The sequence below is a fragment of the Aythya marila genome (assembly GCF_965140915.1).
Source record: "Aythya marila genome assembly, chromosome: 1".
NCBI lineage: Eukaryota > Metazoa > Chordata > Aves > Anseriformes > Anatidae > Aythya > Aythya marila.
This window is the reverse complement of record NC_139042.1, coordinates 201656037-201673171: the sequence shown is the minus strand read 5'-3', so window position 1 is coordinate 201673171 and position 17135 is coordinate 201656037. Positions and strand designations below refer to the sequence as shown.

The 17135-nt window shown below is 38.4% G+C and overlaps 1 protein-coding gene across 2 annotated transcripts in view; it reads left to right on the top strand.

The window, feature by feature from the left end:
* The window catches only part of CELF2 (CUGBP Elav-like family member 2), a 373678-nt gene that overhangs the window by 60640 nt on the left and 295903 nt on the right, over positions 1-17135 (top strand). For both annotated transcript variants that reach the window (XM_082759990.1, XM_082759989.1), the window contains exon 2: positions 4437-4472. In XM_082759990.1, coding sequence (XP_082616116.1) covers positions 4437-4472 — 36 coding nt within the window. The remainder of the gene's footprint in view (positions 1-4436; positions 4473-17135) is intronic.

Sequence of the window (17135 nt, the reverse complement as noted above, 5' to 3'; positions counted from 1 at the left end):
AGTGGTCAAAAGCGCCAGGTGTGTTGTTTGCTCTGGTGAATTGGATTTGCCTGTGGGGCAACACAAGGAAGAGCTTCATGGTTATGCAACATTTGGAAATAATTAAAAGTAGAACTTCTTAGTCATTAACATTATTGCAATTTGTTATACGCACCTTATCAGCATATCAATCTATGTCCACAGTGGAAAATTCCTGGGGAAAATACATAAATTCTCAAGTCTTCATCTAGAATACCTTATTCCTCTTCAACTTGTACCTATTTCTGTTCACAAATATATCTCTTCTGGGATGGTTAATGCCTGTGCAACTTGTCATATAGTGTTCTGTAAAGAGTTGAAAGTTTCACCCAAATCACAAGTATCAGCTTAACCTTTAGGCTTTTTGGTTTTGTTTTGTTGGGTGGATGGGTGGTTTTTTGTTGTTGGTTTGGTTTGGTTTTGTGCTTCATAGAAAAATAATGTAAGTGGAAGAAATAACTACTGCATTACATGCCAGAGAATAAAATGTGCTGTGGTCACTCATTCATGAGGAGACAGGATCTTCTTACACTCTGGGTTCAAACAGAGACTGCTGGCTTGGATGCCTACAGCCATGACCATAGGACGTGGACACTTCTCTTCACAAGTGGGAAGATTTCTGCATTTGGGATGTTTTTGCTTGTATTTGTGCTGCTTTCTTTATAGCACACCATACAGATCCCTTCTTCAGTTTTGCTCTTATCCTTATGTCCTTATCCTCATATGCCTCATGTGCCGTAGGCAGGCTTTATCCTCTCCCCAAAGTGTGAGATGGAGAAAGGAAGAACACTGACACAATCAGAGGGATGTGTTGCTGCCTTTCTTTTTGCATCTTCCCCAGCACCCTGATGCATTGCTTGGCTTGAATTGATATGTTTTTCTTTCCAGAACAGAAACCATTCTTGATGAAGAACTAAGGCTTTCCAAAGCACTAAGGACCATGATTCTGAGGAAGCAAAAATTATTTCTAAGCATAGCCCTGACTCATATCAGTTGAACTCAAGCTTTCTGGTATGCATCTAGCAGAATACACACAAGATTATCCCAGCCACCCTTTAAACTCCCTCCTCTGTCTCTTGTGCCTCAGTTTACATCTCTGCAGAAGCACTGCATAGAGCATTAAATCAGACAGAAATGTTGTACTGTGAAAACCACCAAGCCGTGTTGTGCCAAACCCTGCATGTAGATGGGTAACAACAGCTGCCAGTCAGCGTCTGAGAGAAGAGCACCATATGATTTCTCAGGGAACAAAACATTTAATACAAACACAACACTTTCCAGATATTCTGAAGAGTTCTACTGAGCAACTTTCTCTCAACAAGACTATTAGGCAGTAAAGTCTGTTTGCTGATCTTTATGCAGATCTTCCCACTTCCACTTCAGTATAAGGTTTTGACTAAAATATTTATACTTTTTTGCTTTGGTACACATCCTACTCGGATCCTACAGGAATTTCTCAGCCTGTGGAGAGAAATGACAAAGTGTGTGTGTGCGTGTGTGTGCGCGCGCGTGCACGCACAGTATTTGGTTCACCCACCCTGGCTTACTGGTTTTTGGGAACAGCTATGTGTAGCCCTCTCTGGAGAGAGCAGAGCCTTTTCAGTAAGTCAAAGCTCATTGCAGATCTAGTGAACAATTTGAAAATGTGCAGTTTGATTTCTGAAAGGCCATATGTGATGGGGCAGCATATTGGGGTGCAGACCTCCCACGTGGTATCCTCTTGGCTTCAACAGCATCTTTACCTTCCATATGTCTGTACCATTCTGCCCCAGATCTGTCCTATGTAGCTGAATGGATAATGCTGAAAAATTGTAACTGACCTTCCTGGAAATGCTGTGACTGTGCTTCATGATGTCACCATCTACCTAACAGCTTTTCCAGGCTCTTTAGCCTTGTCCTCTTCTGTCCTTAGCACTGCTGTGCATTAGCTCATCCCATTTGCATTGGCACTGATTTCAGTGAGATTTGGAGCAGTCCTGATGAAATATTAAGGTTTCCATTTTCACTTTTTTTTAAAGGTTGTCCTTCTATGTTATAGGCAGTATATGAAAATACGTGTTCTTATATAAAGATTTTTTTTTTCACTTGTGTTCCTTGTATGTGTCACTTAGAAGTAGTAGGAATCTGAGCATTAGTTGTATTAAGTCTAGTTTCAGTTTCTTGAAATGTTGCAGAATGAGTATCCATTATCTTTAAATAAACTTTAAGGGTATTCTTGATGACTAATTTGCTCCATAAGATTTTCTTTTTTAAACTCCCATGAAATGTATTTATAGAGCAGTGTTGCTATTCCTGATATTTATGGTACACTGACAGTGGACGTTAACCATCTTCAGCAGTCAGCGTACTATTTATTTCCAGTGAGGTTGCAAATATAATTGGGTATGTTTTCTAGGAAAATAATATTTTTAGCTTATTATTGTAAAGTTGTGGGTTTATTTTATGGTTTAAATGTTTGTGAGTTGATGAGAAACAGTAAAGACTTTAGATAGCTGGGAAGTAATCAAACTTCTCTTTTATTTGTGAATTATAGAGTTTTATTTGAGTTAGACCTGTATTTCAAAAAATCGTTACCTTACATATGTTTGTTTAAAAATGGAATTTGATCTGCCCAAATGTGAAACTAGCAACACAATTAATTACATTAAAAATGTATATGCTTAAGGTCTGCAACATCTTTGTTTAAGATTCTGATCACATTCCCATTTTTACCACCATATCGACTATTTAATAATTGTTTTCATAAGGCTGGCATCTGTTGTAGAGTGGGTTATTTAACAAAAATGAAAATCTTTAGAAATTTAGATGCACCAATCACTCACTGCTCTGCTCAGAAGCTGGCAGTGCAATTTCGGTTTAACATCCTCTTTTTGAACATACATTCTTCTGCTTCTTGCTGCTACTTGTGATTCGTATGGATATCTCTTTAAGCTGGATGAGCTACTGCTCTTTCATAAAATGTGGTCCCATACACTGGAGCAATAAGGTTTGTGCTATTCTGTTATTTGAATGATAGTAGGTGGCTAAAGGCTAGGGAGTCCCTTCAGAAGAAGAAACAAAGAAATGCTTAGCCTCACTTTTTAGTCCGGGTTCTTTCCTCCCCAAAAAAGCCTCTGAATTAAAGGAGATGGTACCTGTGGTTAGAGGTGGATAGGAAAAAAATCTTGACTGTAGGAACCATTTAGTGATCCAGTTCATTGATAGCTTCCAGAAAATGTTCCCTTAACTTTTTTTTAACGTGTAACTTATAAGTAGGGCTTGGAAAATAAAGTGATCTGATGCCAATGTGCAGGACAGTTAAATGAAAAAATACATGAAATGTATGGCTGCATCAAAATGCCCTGTAGAAACCAAGGCTGTATTGTTCCACCCTAATTTCATTTTCTTCCTCTTTCCGTTCTCTTCCTTTTCCTTCCAGCTCTCACCTTTAATGTTATTCTCATCATGGGCTATGGTTCATTCCTGGCACCTGTTAAATACTGACCTGGCAGCCCTTGCTGGGTGGGTGCTGGCACTTCTGAAAGGGCTCATATATGTGTTGGTCTGCTGCTGAACAGGGTGTGCAAGAAAAGGGTGTGAGAGATCTTTTTATCTTCTGTTTATTTCTCTGAGTGCACCCACAGAGCACCACTGTGATCTGTGCTTTTTGAAGCAAAACTCTCAGCAGATCAGGTTGATAGTTGGATTTTATGATCTTGAAGGTCTTTTCCAACCACGATAATTCCATGATTCCATGATTCTGTGTTTAGAGGGACCACAAGGACATACATTGGTGGTAGATCTAGGATGTATTTTAAGGACTGTGTAACAGTACATATGTAACAATAACATGTTTAATTGTGCTCTAACTTGATGTAGCAGTTACATGAGTCCACTTCAGTATCTCACACTTTGTTCCCGCCCAGACATATTGCACATCCACAAAATATATTCAAACAAGTAAAATGGATCAAAAAATACATATATGGAAAATAACTATTGCCTAAACCCCAAGATAAGAAAGTTTAACACTAATGTAGCATTTTCTCAGTGCACGACATCATTATAAATGCCTTATGCCTCGTTGCTGCAGAACTGAAAAAGGGAACTTTTTCAACTGGAAAATTGGCCCAGTGCTGCATTTTAGCTATGCAGGATCATGCAGTGCTGGTATTTGAAGGAATGATAATTTTACACTTAAAAAATGAGTAATTGAGAACATTATTCTGAGGAAATCCTTAGATCACACACCATCATCTGTTTTTCACATTCTTGTATATATGACCATGCAGACATTGCATCCGCAAATGACACATTTGTGTACAAAATTGTGTGCATGTGCCTGCATGCCTATAAAATACAAGTAGTACAAAAGTACTTTTAAAAATGTATAGCTTCTTTAAGCACAAACTAATTTTTCCTTGCTTTTTGTCTTTCAGAGAGACTTCCACAGAGTTGTCTGGAGCATTACCAAGGTAAGCAAGTTGCTCTGAACTGACTCTGGGTATCAGTGGCTGGCAGCTGCTGGAAGATGCGTGACCTTTTGAGCCAGAACACGATCCTTTTCCTAAAGAAAACTGCTGGGATGCTGAGAACTGGGGATGCTGGGAGGAGAACACATAATGTATGCCATAAAGAGAAATATGACCATGAAATATTGGAGCAACCAAAATTCCACAGCTTACGGCAGCAACACATTGAAGTTGTTTTGAGGCTTAGCTCAGTTGTGTACCTGAGAAAGAAAAATCCTAGCTGTGGCTTTCTGCCAGCTGTGCAATGATACCCACTGCAGGTGGCATGGCTTTTGCTTTAAATTTCACCAGAGGGATGAGGAAGGGAAACCTGGAGGTTGGAGAAAAAAAGTATTGTGATCTTAAGGCATTTTCATTTGGATAGCAGAAGAACAGCTTAGATCAAATTCTTCAATGCTGGGAAAGCTTTTCATAAAATAATAGAACTAGACATGACTCCCAGGCTGTGACAGAGATTTTTGAAGAGAGACCTGCCTACATATTGTCAGAGGGTGTGCTAAAATGCTGTTATTATGCAGATAAAGAAAAGGGTGGAGAGAAGGGGAAAAAAAAAAAAAAAAGATATGTTACCCTGTCACATAACAGAGAGATCTGGTTAGCAAAAAGAAATGGTGCTCTCATTCCTCTTGCATCTTCTGCCACCAGTTTTGCTCTGTAAGGTGCAGGAGGGTTTAAATGAGGTAATGTTTTTTTTTTATCCTTTGATAAATAGCAATCTTGTAATTCATGTAAAAGTTAATGTTAAAAGAATAATTCTACAGAAAAGTCAGTTTTCTTTAAGCATAGTAATACATGTTTCTGCTTCCGAGAGAGACAAAAAAAAAAAAAAAAAAGGCTACCTTTACGGCGTGTCGGGTTCATTAGTTCAATCATATAGAATCACAGAATGGTTTTGGTGGGAAGAGACCTCAAAGCCTACCCAGTACCACCCTGTGCCATGGGCAGGGACACCTCCCACCAGCCCAGGCTGCCCAAAGCCCCATCCAGCCTGGCCTTGGGCACTGCCAGGGATGGGGCAGCCACAGCTCCCCTGAGCAGCCTGGGCCAGGGCCTCACCACCCTCCGAGTGAATAATTTCTTCCTAATATCAAATTTAAATCTATCCTCTTTTAGTTTAAAGCCATCCCCCCTTGTCCTACCATCACACCCCCTGACACACAGTCCCTCCCCAGCTTTCCTGCAGCCCCTTCAGGCCCTGGCAGGCCGCTGGGCGGTCTCCCCGGAGTCTTCTCTTCTCCAGGCTAAACAACCCCAACTCCTTCAGTGTGGCTCTAGAGCAAAGGTGCTCCAGCCCCCTTCCATCATCCTCGTGGCCTCCTCTGGACTTGCTCTGATACGTCCCTGTCCTTGTGCTGGGCCCCAGAGCTGAACGCAGGCTCCAGGTGGGGTCTGAGGAGAGCAGAACAGAGGGGGACAATCCCCTCCCTGCCCTGCTGCTCACACGGTGTTGGTGCAGCCCAGGACATGGGCTTCAAGCTTTCTGGGCTTCAAGCACACGTTGCTAGCTTGTGTTGAACTTCTTGTTAACCCCCAGGTCCTTCGCCTCTGGGCTGCTCTCCATCCATTCTCCACCCTCCCTGGATTTGTGCTTGACATTGCCACAGCCCAGGTGCAGGGCCTTGCACTTGGCCTTCTTGAACTTCATGAAGTTTGCATGGCATTGACTCATCTGTACTGATAAGCTGTGTAAATGCAGATTTTCAGTGAATGTGATGTTTATCCCACTCTCTGTAATGCGTTACCTTGTTCTGTGGGTACAAACTTGTTTGATTTATATCGGTTGTTCACTCATTAGATTCTTTTTATTACTTACCACCATTTGGATGTTCAAGCAAAAATATGACTGTGAAGTTTTGCCAAGCATTTGAAGTGCTGACCAATAGTCAGGCCTACCTAAAGCAAGATTTTATTCATTTTCTGTGCAAAAGAATTACAATTCTTCAAATACAAAGAAAAAGGAAATAGAGATTCAACAGAGTAGCCATTCCTTGATCTGTCTTCTTGATCTGGAATGTTTTTTTTTGGTTTTAGTGCTAAAATATTTCCAGTTTGACTACATGCCCCAAATTGGTTAGGTATTACATGACTAATACACTGGAAACATGCAGTCCTTGTACTGCTGAAATGAATTCCACTTTAAATTAAAGTTAAAATGAGATATCCAGGTGCTAGAATAAACATCCAGTTTCATACCTGCCATTAATGATTGCCTAAATGTGTTTTTTGAATTATTACCACAAGGCTTTAATTTCAACTGTGGCAAGACGTCGCAAGTAAAAATCAGATTATACAAACAATGTGCACAAGGCAATGTAATTATGTTATAAATATTAAAACCAATGATCTTGTCTAGATTTAAAATAAATGTTTACAGCTGTGTGCAGTTTGGCTCTTCTCAGCTCTTCTCTGGGATTCACCTGTTCCTACATTTCTCTAAGAAAGCAGTTCCCTAGGGCTTTTAATCTTATCTTATGATGTATTAATATAATATTTTATGTTCTTCATTGAAACTTTAAGTGAACCATTTTGCTGTTACTAATTTGTAACTGTGAAACTGTCTAATATTCCCTGCCACACCACATCTTCCCTACCACACCCCCACTCTGAAGCTACTTTATATCATATAAAATCTTAGTTGCACCTTGAAATAATGAAATTAATAACTACTTTTCCATAGTTACTCTGCTAGTTGTATTTGGTCCAATGGGGCAAAAAATAAAAAAAATAAAAAATAAAAAAAATGTATTTCTAGAAATATAGCTCTCACTTACTCAGCCAAACATGATACCTTTTCTCTGGGCAGTAATGGTTCATGGATATACTTATGTCCCAAGATTGATCAAACACATTTCGAACATTTGTAAACCTGGTGAAAGGGTCTCCACTGGAAGCCATGTGTGAGCAGATGTGTCTGTACTTGGAGTATTTTGTCTGCCAGCCAGAGAGATTTAGGCACTGATGAAATAGGAAAAAAAAAAAAAAAAAAAAAAAAAAAAAAAAGCAGAAAATCAAACTTCTGAATTTTACATAGTTGGTTTACTAAAGAGAAGTTAGAGGTTTGTAACCAGAAAGCTATGTAAGTAGTCAGAATTTACAGGCAAAGATTTCTTTTCTATAGTAACCAAGATTAGGGTCTTTATGTGCTTTTAAAAAAAATAGAAATAAAAAAGCAAATATAATGAAGTGTCTTGGAAAACGGTATACTATATTTTTAGTATAGCCATTTTCCATGAAATACTGCTGATTGGTTTCTAATGATTTTATCTAAAAGCAAGAAGAAATTACCTTACTTTTTGCCACTGAAGAACATGTTTCATTCATAGGAAGAAGTGGAAAAATCCGAGTTAGTGGGCATCATTTAGAAGGAAACCTAATAGATTAACTTTGCCTATAGAAAGATATAACAATATTCTCTATAATTATATTGTGTCAGTTCTAATTTACCAGTTATTTCTGATGATTTTAAGAAGCTCTGACTAGAGAAGGAATTGAAAATTTAAACTTTAAATATGATAAAGAAGCCTTACAATTTTTATATTAAATGACATTATTATATCTGTGAATGTATATTGTTTTTTCGAAGAAAGGCTTTCTGTGTGCAACAGCACATCAAAGAAAGGATCTTCACAAGGAAAACTTTATAATAATATTAAGTTGTTCATTGCATGACCTATTTAGAGTACTCAGATATTTCTTGTTGTAGACTACATAATTAAATTTTAAATGGAACATGATAAAGAAATTATACTGGTGATCTCTAGAGATTTGAATACCCTATTTGGATCTTTACAAGAGTGTAGCGAAGGCATACTTTAAAATTTAATAAAGGTCTGGCCTATTTTTTTTTCTTTTAGATGTTCTATAGCTGCTACGGCAGTCTTATTTCAAACTGTATTTGCTCTCCACGTTATATACTCAGTACTTGCAATAAGAGACCAAACTGAAATTATTAAAAGTATATATACCTTAAATTGAGAAAAACCCCATTACGCATGATGCAGAACAATTAATGAATGAAGATAAGCTCCTAAAGACTTGTTATAACCAAGCTAGCAACCACCCCTTCGTAGACCAGTGTTTAAGCCAAGCCAGTGAGAGGAATGGTACCATGTCCGGGGAGATGTAATTTAGTGAGGTGGAGTGCTCATGCACAGTGCAAAGCCCTGCGGGCACAGGGGAGATGATGTTTGGAGCTTAAATGAGAAAATGCTCTGCTTCAATATCAAAGGAATGATTTTAGTCTCTAGCCTCTTCTGTTTGTTTCTGTGAAAGGTACTTTATATTTAAAGAAGAACAAATATTTTAAATATAGAATAACCACATGGATTATTTATTTACTTAATACTAGGTTAGTAATGATAACAGAAGTAAAATTTGTTTTACTTTTCATCTTTTATGTAGCGGTTCAATTTTGCATTTTACTCAGGGGGATTAAAGTTTAAATGGTCACTTCCTCTTCTAGGCTTTTTTTCTAGGCTTTTCTTATTTGTTGATTTAAGAAAATCAACAAATAATTTGCATAGATATTTTTCATAGGAGGAAAAAAAAATCTCTGCAGCCCCTGCTTAAGTCTTGAGCATAACTCAGTAAAACTTAGATTTTGAGGTAAAGGCCATTTAGAATTGTCATTGAAATTTTTTTGGAAGGGTGGGAGAAAATCTGCAATAGAATATAACAGCAAGGATAAATTGATGTGTCAAAAAGTTATATTCAGTGTGGAAATTTAAATCATTAGCTTCTCTTAAAATAATTTGTAGTCTTCATATATTTTAAGCCAGCAGTCTGGAGTAGGTTACAAATTTTAAGCCCTCTTGATTTGATGCTTAATTCTTCACTCTTTCATAGATTTGTTTAATGGTGCCTAAGTTTCATTTACTGTAGAGACATGTTCCAGCGTGTCTACAGCATTTTGAAAATAGAATTTGAGTACTGAAGTCATTTCAGTACTTTTGAAAAATGTTAACCTGCAACTTTACCATTATTTAAATCTAATGCAACTAAGCTTTTATCTAAAGGGAAAAAGAAGAATTGACAACCCACCATATGACAAGCAAAATGAAATCTCTTGATCACTAACTGTCAGCAGTCTTTCTAATACTATTGTGTTAGGGAATGATATGTCTTCCAAAGAGCTAAGTACACAAGGTTTTGAATCATTTCTGTCTTGACAGCCTAACCCAAGTAACTACTTGTAAGTGCTTGGATGAATTATAAAATCTATGTGGCTCTGTAGAGTGAGTTAATAAAACATCCATGAGCATTTTAATTACTATGAAATGAAAAGGATATTTTTTTCTGACAGTAATAGACGTATGGACTAAATCCAGATCAGTTGCTATCTTCATGGGTATTGCAGGGACAAAGGAGATGGGGTTAGTTTCTGTCTGCTTTTTTGTTCCCCTTCTGGTTGAGGTGTTCTACCTAGCAATTTCTCTCACTCTGAGAACATGAGGTTATACGTTTTTCTTCTTGTGCTTCGTATATGATGGATGTCCACTCATGTCACCAGTGCTGCTTTGCTAGTGATGCCAGGCTTGAACACCCATCCACTGACACTATACATCTCTCTCTCCTGGTCTACAACAGAATTTTCCTTACACTGATACAAGATTTTCTAAAGTTTTATTCGTCTTTATATAAAGCAGGGATTTGGTGTAGTCCATTTGTGACCCCCCTCTTCAAATGGAGACATTCTGCTTTCCACTTCCAAATCTCTTCTCAAAATTCACTTTCATTTAAAGGCATATAAATAATAGGTCAAGAAAATGTTGCTCATCCCAGGTGGCAGGCAGTGGTAGCTGATAACATTAAAATCTCTTGAATGTCAAACTATATGCAGCTAACCAGAGTTAGTCTTTGGAAATTATATCATCTTGTATCTTTTCTGAAACCACATCATTAAAAAGAAGAGAAAAAGATTCCAACTCTCAATATTTAATGTTCTGGAGTCAACTGTCTCAAAGAGCAGTTTTTTCATAATTTCGAAGCCTGCCACTTTCTGAAGAAAATCATTATTTTAAATTGAGACTCAATGTAACTAATCACTAAAAATCTTACATTTGACCTTTTTCTATGCCTCAGATGCTTATTTATAAATAATACTTTCATACAACTTTTGAGCTGTTTTTCTGTACTGCAGGCAGGACTGCCTATGATACATGCTATACAGGAATGCCTTGATGCTGTATGGTACTTCTGAGGTGCAGTAATATAAACAACAGTAATTATTTGGAATAGTAACAGGTTTGATGTTATTATAAGTGAATCTACTTTTCTGAAGGAATAATATAAATGTTTTCTCTTTACTATTCTGATTTCTTTTTTCTAAGTAAAGCTTCAATATCATTAAAATGTGACATGGAGTTATTCCTTCTGGTAGCTGTCGGCATTTTTGTTGTCATTTTACTTCCCTTTTGAATTATATATTTATTTATTTTTTACAGCTGATGTTAATCTTAATACACACTTATGTGCAATCTGATCCCTTTCTGAAGAGGTATTTTTAAAATCTTAAGAGGAGTCTAAGGAGCATAGAGGTGATTATCCATATGTGCTTACTGATGACTTGCATTCAAAAATTATGAAGGTACTAACTGTAAGATTCACATTGCCTAAATTTAGTGATCATAAGCATCCTCAGTCTAAAGAACCAGGAGAGAAACGAAGAGAAATAGGTGCCTTATCTCAGGACAGGGTGAGTAACCTTGGGGAATTGTTTTTCTTTCTCTGCTGTCTGAAAGTAGAGCCTGGGGGAATAGCGTAGACTAGATGTTTCACCTGATGATAGCTTTAATTTAAGGTGAGTCCTAGCAGACTGAGTTTTAGAAGTGTTAAAGGAGCAAATGACGTAAACTGGTGCCTGCTGGAGTTTTGAGGACGTTGGCATCCTTAACCTCGAAAAACTTTCAATATTTGGTACTTAAGTCCTAAATATAGACCTTGGGAAGGAGGGGGAAAGTCAGAAGAAGTGATTATTGGACTTGATACAGCTCTGACCCAGAAGGCAGGTAGCTGTTTTCAACATGCAGAGCCTTCAGAAATCACTGTTTGCAGTGTAGAAATGGCTCCTAATTATACATAGCCTTTAAATCTTAAAATGAGTGTAAGTGATTTTACTCAGTAATCTGGCTTTTGAACCCATCACTGTTTTTCACCAGCAATCGTTAGCATCTCTCACAAACATTAATGAATTTGACAAATTTGACAGCAGATCTTTATCTTAAAATTCAGGTAGGGCTTTTATTTTTAATCCCTATTGTAAAATTCTGAAACTAGACACACATTCCTTTTTTTTTTCTTTTTTTTTTTTTTTCCTGTTATTCACCTTTACCAGACTTCCAAGCTTCTTTTTAACTTGTCATACAAAGCCTTGCCATCCATACGTGCCCAATGAGGATAATGTGCAGCAGAAATGAAAGGACTCAGATCTCTTCATTTCCATTCCTGAAGGTGAATTCCAAGATCGTGATTATTTTTATTTATACAGTGCCTAAAGAGTGCTAAATACTTTATGGAACAAATAAAAGACCTCTTGTAAAAAGCACGCATTCCTATAATCTAATTTTAGTCTCAAATCAGGCAGTATGAATGCTAAGCAGCAGGGCTTGAAGAAAAACGGAAGGTATATGAGGGCTACACTAATAAGATTGAGCAGTTATTTAGGTTCATTATCTGTTCCACTTAATAGTGCTGCAGTATCTTACTGGTTTAAGTTAAATTTACATTGGTCTGGGGAGAAGGTTTGACTGACACAGGAATAGTATTTCTCGGGCTTGCTCAAAAAATGAGCCTTTGAATGGCAACCTGAATGAAGACAGAGAAAGGGATCAGTATGGATGGGTTTTGAGAGGTCAATCTGATGTAAGAAACAGCAAAGGGGACAAACTTAATAAGACATCCTTCCCCCTAGCTTCATTTTCTACTCAAAATACACGTTCACCAAGTTAGTCATTTGTGTGTACCCTTTTCTTGAGTGATGTTTAAGCACTTAAGATCATCAGAAAGTCAGTGGAAAGGACAAATCTTGTTAGGAATAATTTGAGATGTAAATATACATTTGGAGAAAAAAAAAAATGTGTATACACATCTGCTTCTGGAGAAACAGCCCAGAAACAGAAGTTTAGGAGTGTTTTGTTGACATGGAGGAGCTTTCTCTTAGTATTTTTGCTACAGCATAGGTTAGGCATGTGACTGTTCTGGAGTTTTATCACGGAATCACAGAGTGGTTAAGGATGGAAAGGAGCTCTGGGTCCATCTGGTCCAACCTCTGCTCAAGCAAGGCCACCAGAGCAGGGTGCCCAGAACCATGTCTGACAGCTTCTGGAGATCTCCAAGGAGGAGATCCCACAGCCTCTCTGGGCAGCCTGTGCCAGGGCTCCGTCACCTACACAGGAAAGCTCTGCCTCCTGATGTTTGGATGTCAGGCCAAACCTCTTGTGTTCTGGTTTGTGTCCATTGCCTCTTGGCCATGTCCATTGCCTCTATCCTGGCAACAGCCAGACATCATCTTCTTTGCATCTTCCCTTCAGGCATTTATAGATGTTGATAAGATCCCCCTGTTCTTCCTCTTCTCCAGGCTGAACTGTCCCAGCTCCTTCAGCCTCTCCTCATAGCAAGGTGCTTCAGTCCCTTGATCATCTTGATGGCCATCCACTGGACTATTTTCAGTATGTCCAAGTGTCTCTTTTGCAATGGGGGCCCAGAACTGGACACAGCACTCCAGGTGTGGCCTCACCAATGCTGAGCAGAGGGGAAGGGTCACCTCTCTTGACCAAATGAACACTTTGCCTAACATGGCCAAGAATACACTTGGCTTTCTTTGCAGCAAGGGTGCATTGCTAACTCATGTTCAACTTGGGGTCTACCAGGACCCTAAGTCATTTTCTGCAGCGTTGTTTCCCACTGGGTACCCTCAGCATGTCCTGGTGCCTGGGGTTGTTCCTCCCCAGGTTCAGGACTTTGCACTTTCTGAATTTCACAAGGTTCCTGTCAGCCCTCCTCACCAGCCTGCCAGGACCCCTCTGGATGGCAGCACGGTCCTCTGGTGAATCAGCTGCTCCCTCCAGTTTGTCTGCACATTTACTTTTATATCATACACTTAGTAAAGAGTTAGAAATGAACTGCTGATACACAGGATTTTTGTGTGTGTGATCGTTAGCATTGGTCCCTGAAGAGCAGTTGTAAGACACATTGGGACAATGTCAAGAAACCTGCACCAATAGTCCTGGGACAGCAAAGACACTGCTTTAGTTCTCTCTTCAACATTCTCTGCCTTCTGAGCATCACTTTTGTTTATGAAATACCTTTGTATCATTTACAGAAATTGCAAATACATGAATGACTCCAAAAGATTTGCTATGTTAGCAACACTTAGAGAATCCTTACTAAAGTATTTAGGTGTAAAAAATAAAACACCAAAACCCTAGCACATTTCCCTAGTGTTCAAGGTTAACAGTTTATACTTCATCTACATTATATTAAAAACATTTTTACTGGAGTCCATAAATGTTAAATATTTTTAAAAGGCAATGATCGCAGTGGGATTAGATACATTACATAAAACCAGACACAAGACCTGCAAGCAGTAATTGGTGACTGTTTTTTATTTTTGGAGGGTGCTGACTTGAGATTCCTCCCATGAGGTGATGCAGATTTTCACATCTGGACCTTGCCATTATAACCAGGAGGTCCCTAAAGCTCTTGTGGTCAGCAGAAGACAACTGAGAGCCCTGATCTCAGGTGTTCAGAGCAATCTCATAGTGGAGCTGTGATACTGTTACTAGCAATGATGTTTTGCCAGTTCAGAGCCACTGAGGACCTACCCCACTTTCTCTATATGTTCTTCTGATGTATTTTGCAAGCTGTGCCCTGCGCAGCACTTCTACAACAGCAAAGTGCCAGCGCGGCGTTTCTCTTAGCTAGGCTATAATGGAACATATTTTTCATTCCGACCCTTGGAATTTTAACGCTTTTGCACTGTTTCCTGCAGGGAACGCTTAAGTTTCAGCAAAGCCATGATGTTGTAGAGGGGATGCAAATCATGTCTGTTTGCCATAATCTGTTCTTAATGAATGAGCATGGAGAAAGGAGGGAAGAAAACAAGGTGCCAGGCTTCACCTAGCACAAAAAATGGGTTAATCAAACATACTGGACAGCTGCAGGTGTCACAGACTTAGGTTCAAATAGCAAGTCCATATTTCTGATGCAGGCTCTTAATTCATGCTCTTAAAAGGCAGTTGTGGTAGTTAGGTAATCTGCCAAGGCCAGGAGCTCAGGAGCCCATCTCTTACCTAGAAGCTCAAAAATTATTTTCCTCATCAAGTTTTTCTGTTTAGGGGTGCAGATGCACCTGCACTAATACATCCATGGATGCCGAAGAGATCGTAGCTTCCTGTGTCTCAGGCGCTGTGAGCTTTCATTCCAGGATCACATGTGGAAGTAAGCAGAAGTTCCTGCGACTAAAAACTTTTATTTAACAAAAATGAAATATTACTATTCATGTCATGAGTAATTGAATCCCCAGATGTTCTCATTCTTTATCAATGGCTGGGGACAATATGACTCTAGATAGACTGTGACAACATGAATTGATTTTTTCTTTATTCTTTCTTTCTTTTTTTTTTTTTTAAAACCTGCAAAGTGACTGGTTTTTTTTTTTAGCTGATTGCTTGAAGCTGACATTATAGGCTGTGCAGCTGTAAAAAGGACCTTCTCATTTTCATTGAGAATAAATAAAATAAAGTATTGCAGAAATAGCTTTGCTTTTCCCTGGCCCTGCCTTTGCAGAAATAAACAGAGATAACTTGGATAAAGCAATTGAATTTGGAAAGGCATTCACAAGAAGAGATGGTTGCTGCTAACACTGAATATTTAGAACATAATAATAAAGCTAATCATGTTACCAAAAAGCCACCTGTTACTTTCTTTATTTTTTTTCTAAAACATAAAGGTCATTTTGTTGTTTTTGAATTTATAGCAGAGATCAGAAATCCAGCTCTTATAAACCTTATTAAACGCAAGGTAGTAATTCCTTATTAAAGTTGAGTAGATAAAGAAACCTTGGCCACTAACATTTCTAAAGCTGTTAAAGATAGATGTTTCCATGAAGGAACAGAAGCAGAAAAACTTTAAGTGCTTGTTAAGGCACACACACACAGTGCATACAAGCAATAAGTCTGTTCTGCTGAACTGTGAAATTGCACTGAGTAATTTCTCTAATAACAGCACAGATATTGCACCTCTGACCCCAGTGGAGCTGCGGGCTCGCTGCAGCAGCTGGTCACGGCGTCAGCAGAAACTCGGGCGACCTAAGCACAGGCTGCAGCGCTGAGCAGTGGGAAGATGAAGAGAAAGGTGGCAATCAAAGAAATGTGACATACAGCTTGCAAGTGTTCTGTCTGATTTAAAAAATTCAGAAAATGATAACAGTGAAAGTACTTCATTTATTGATTGATTGAGTTTTCTTTTAGCCCCCACCCCATGACCTGTTTTTCAGAGGAGTCCAGAGCTGTGTGTGTAACAGCTGCCCCCAACTTGCAAAGAAAGTATTCAAACCACTATGAGTGCACAGCAGCAGAAACTTCTAATTGGCATTTCATTGTGGCTTTTTCTTACAGAAAGGATGCAGTGCTGATGGTTTTTTTTCTCTGTGTTACAGAGAATGCCTGTAGAAATATCAGTTGAGTTGAAGCTGGGATTTAAAAAAAAAAAAAAAAAAAAAAAAAAAAAAAGCATCCCAACAGGAAAATATTGTGCATACAGAAATGGGAGAAGAAATCATATAAGAAAAAACATTCAGTTAAAGCAGTGCCTTGTATCTTCTATTTCAAAGCTTTCAAGGTGAAAGAGAGCGATGTCGTTTAAAGGGGATATGATTTGGCAGAGTTATGAACTCATGCCACAACCCCAGACCTTTTATGGTCACTTAGAATTAATTCAGAGTTTATAAATTGAAGATTTAGATTTCCGTTGAAGTTTTACTGTAAAAATAGCGAGTCTGATGCACGACAAGTACTTAGTTGATTGAAAATAATAATCAAAAGTTTCTTTAATGACTGAGAAAAATTTTGTCAGTTCTTCTTTCTTTTGGTGCTGTTTAGGGCAAGTCAGTGAGAGGTTCTGCTTTGTTTCTTCTGCCTTCCATTTTGTCTTGTGAGTGACTGACTTTCTTCAGCAGTTCCATCAGGTAGTGAATGTGACATAACAGGAAATAAATTCCCATCAAGAGTTTCTCTCACAGTAGCAGGAACATAACAGACATTTTAGATATTAACCCATTTGAAAAATTCAGAGCTCAGGCAGGCGTTGAAATACTGGCAGTCAGGTTTGGCTTGCTATACTAATGCAGGTTTTTGAATTTTGATCTTTACCAGGTGATTTTTTTTTTAAGTTCAGGAATGCTGTACAGTCTTGGTAGTGGGTGTTGGACAATAAAAAATATGTGGTGGAAGCAGTGCATCTTTATAGCAGCATAAGAGTTGTTGTTCGGGAGGAAGCCAGCAGTTCATCTGGCATTATTCACTAGCTGCTTTGACAGACAAGCTGACAAAGTCTAGAAGAGGCAGATCTGGAAATAAATATCTGCAAGAAAATCCTCACTTTCCCTAT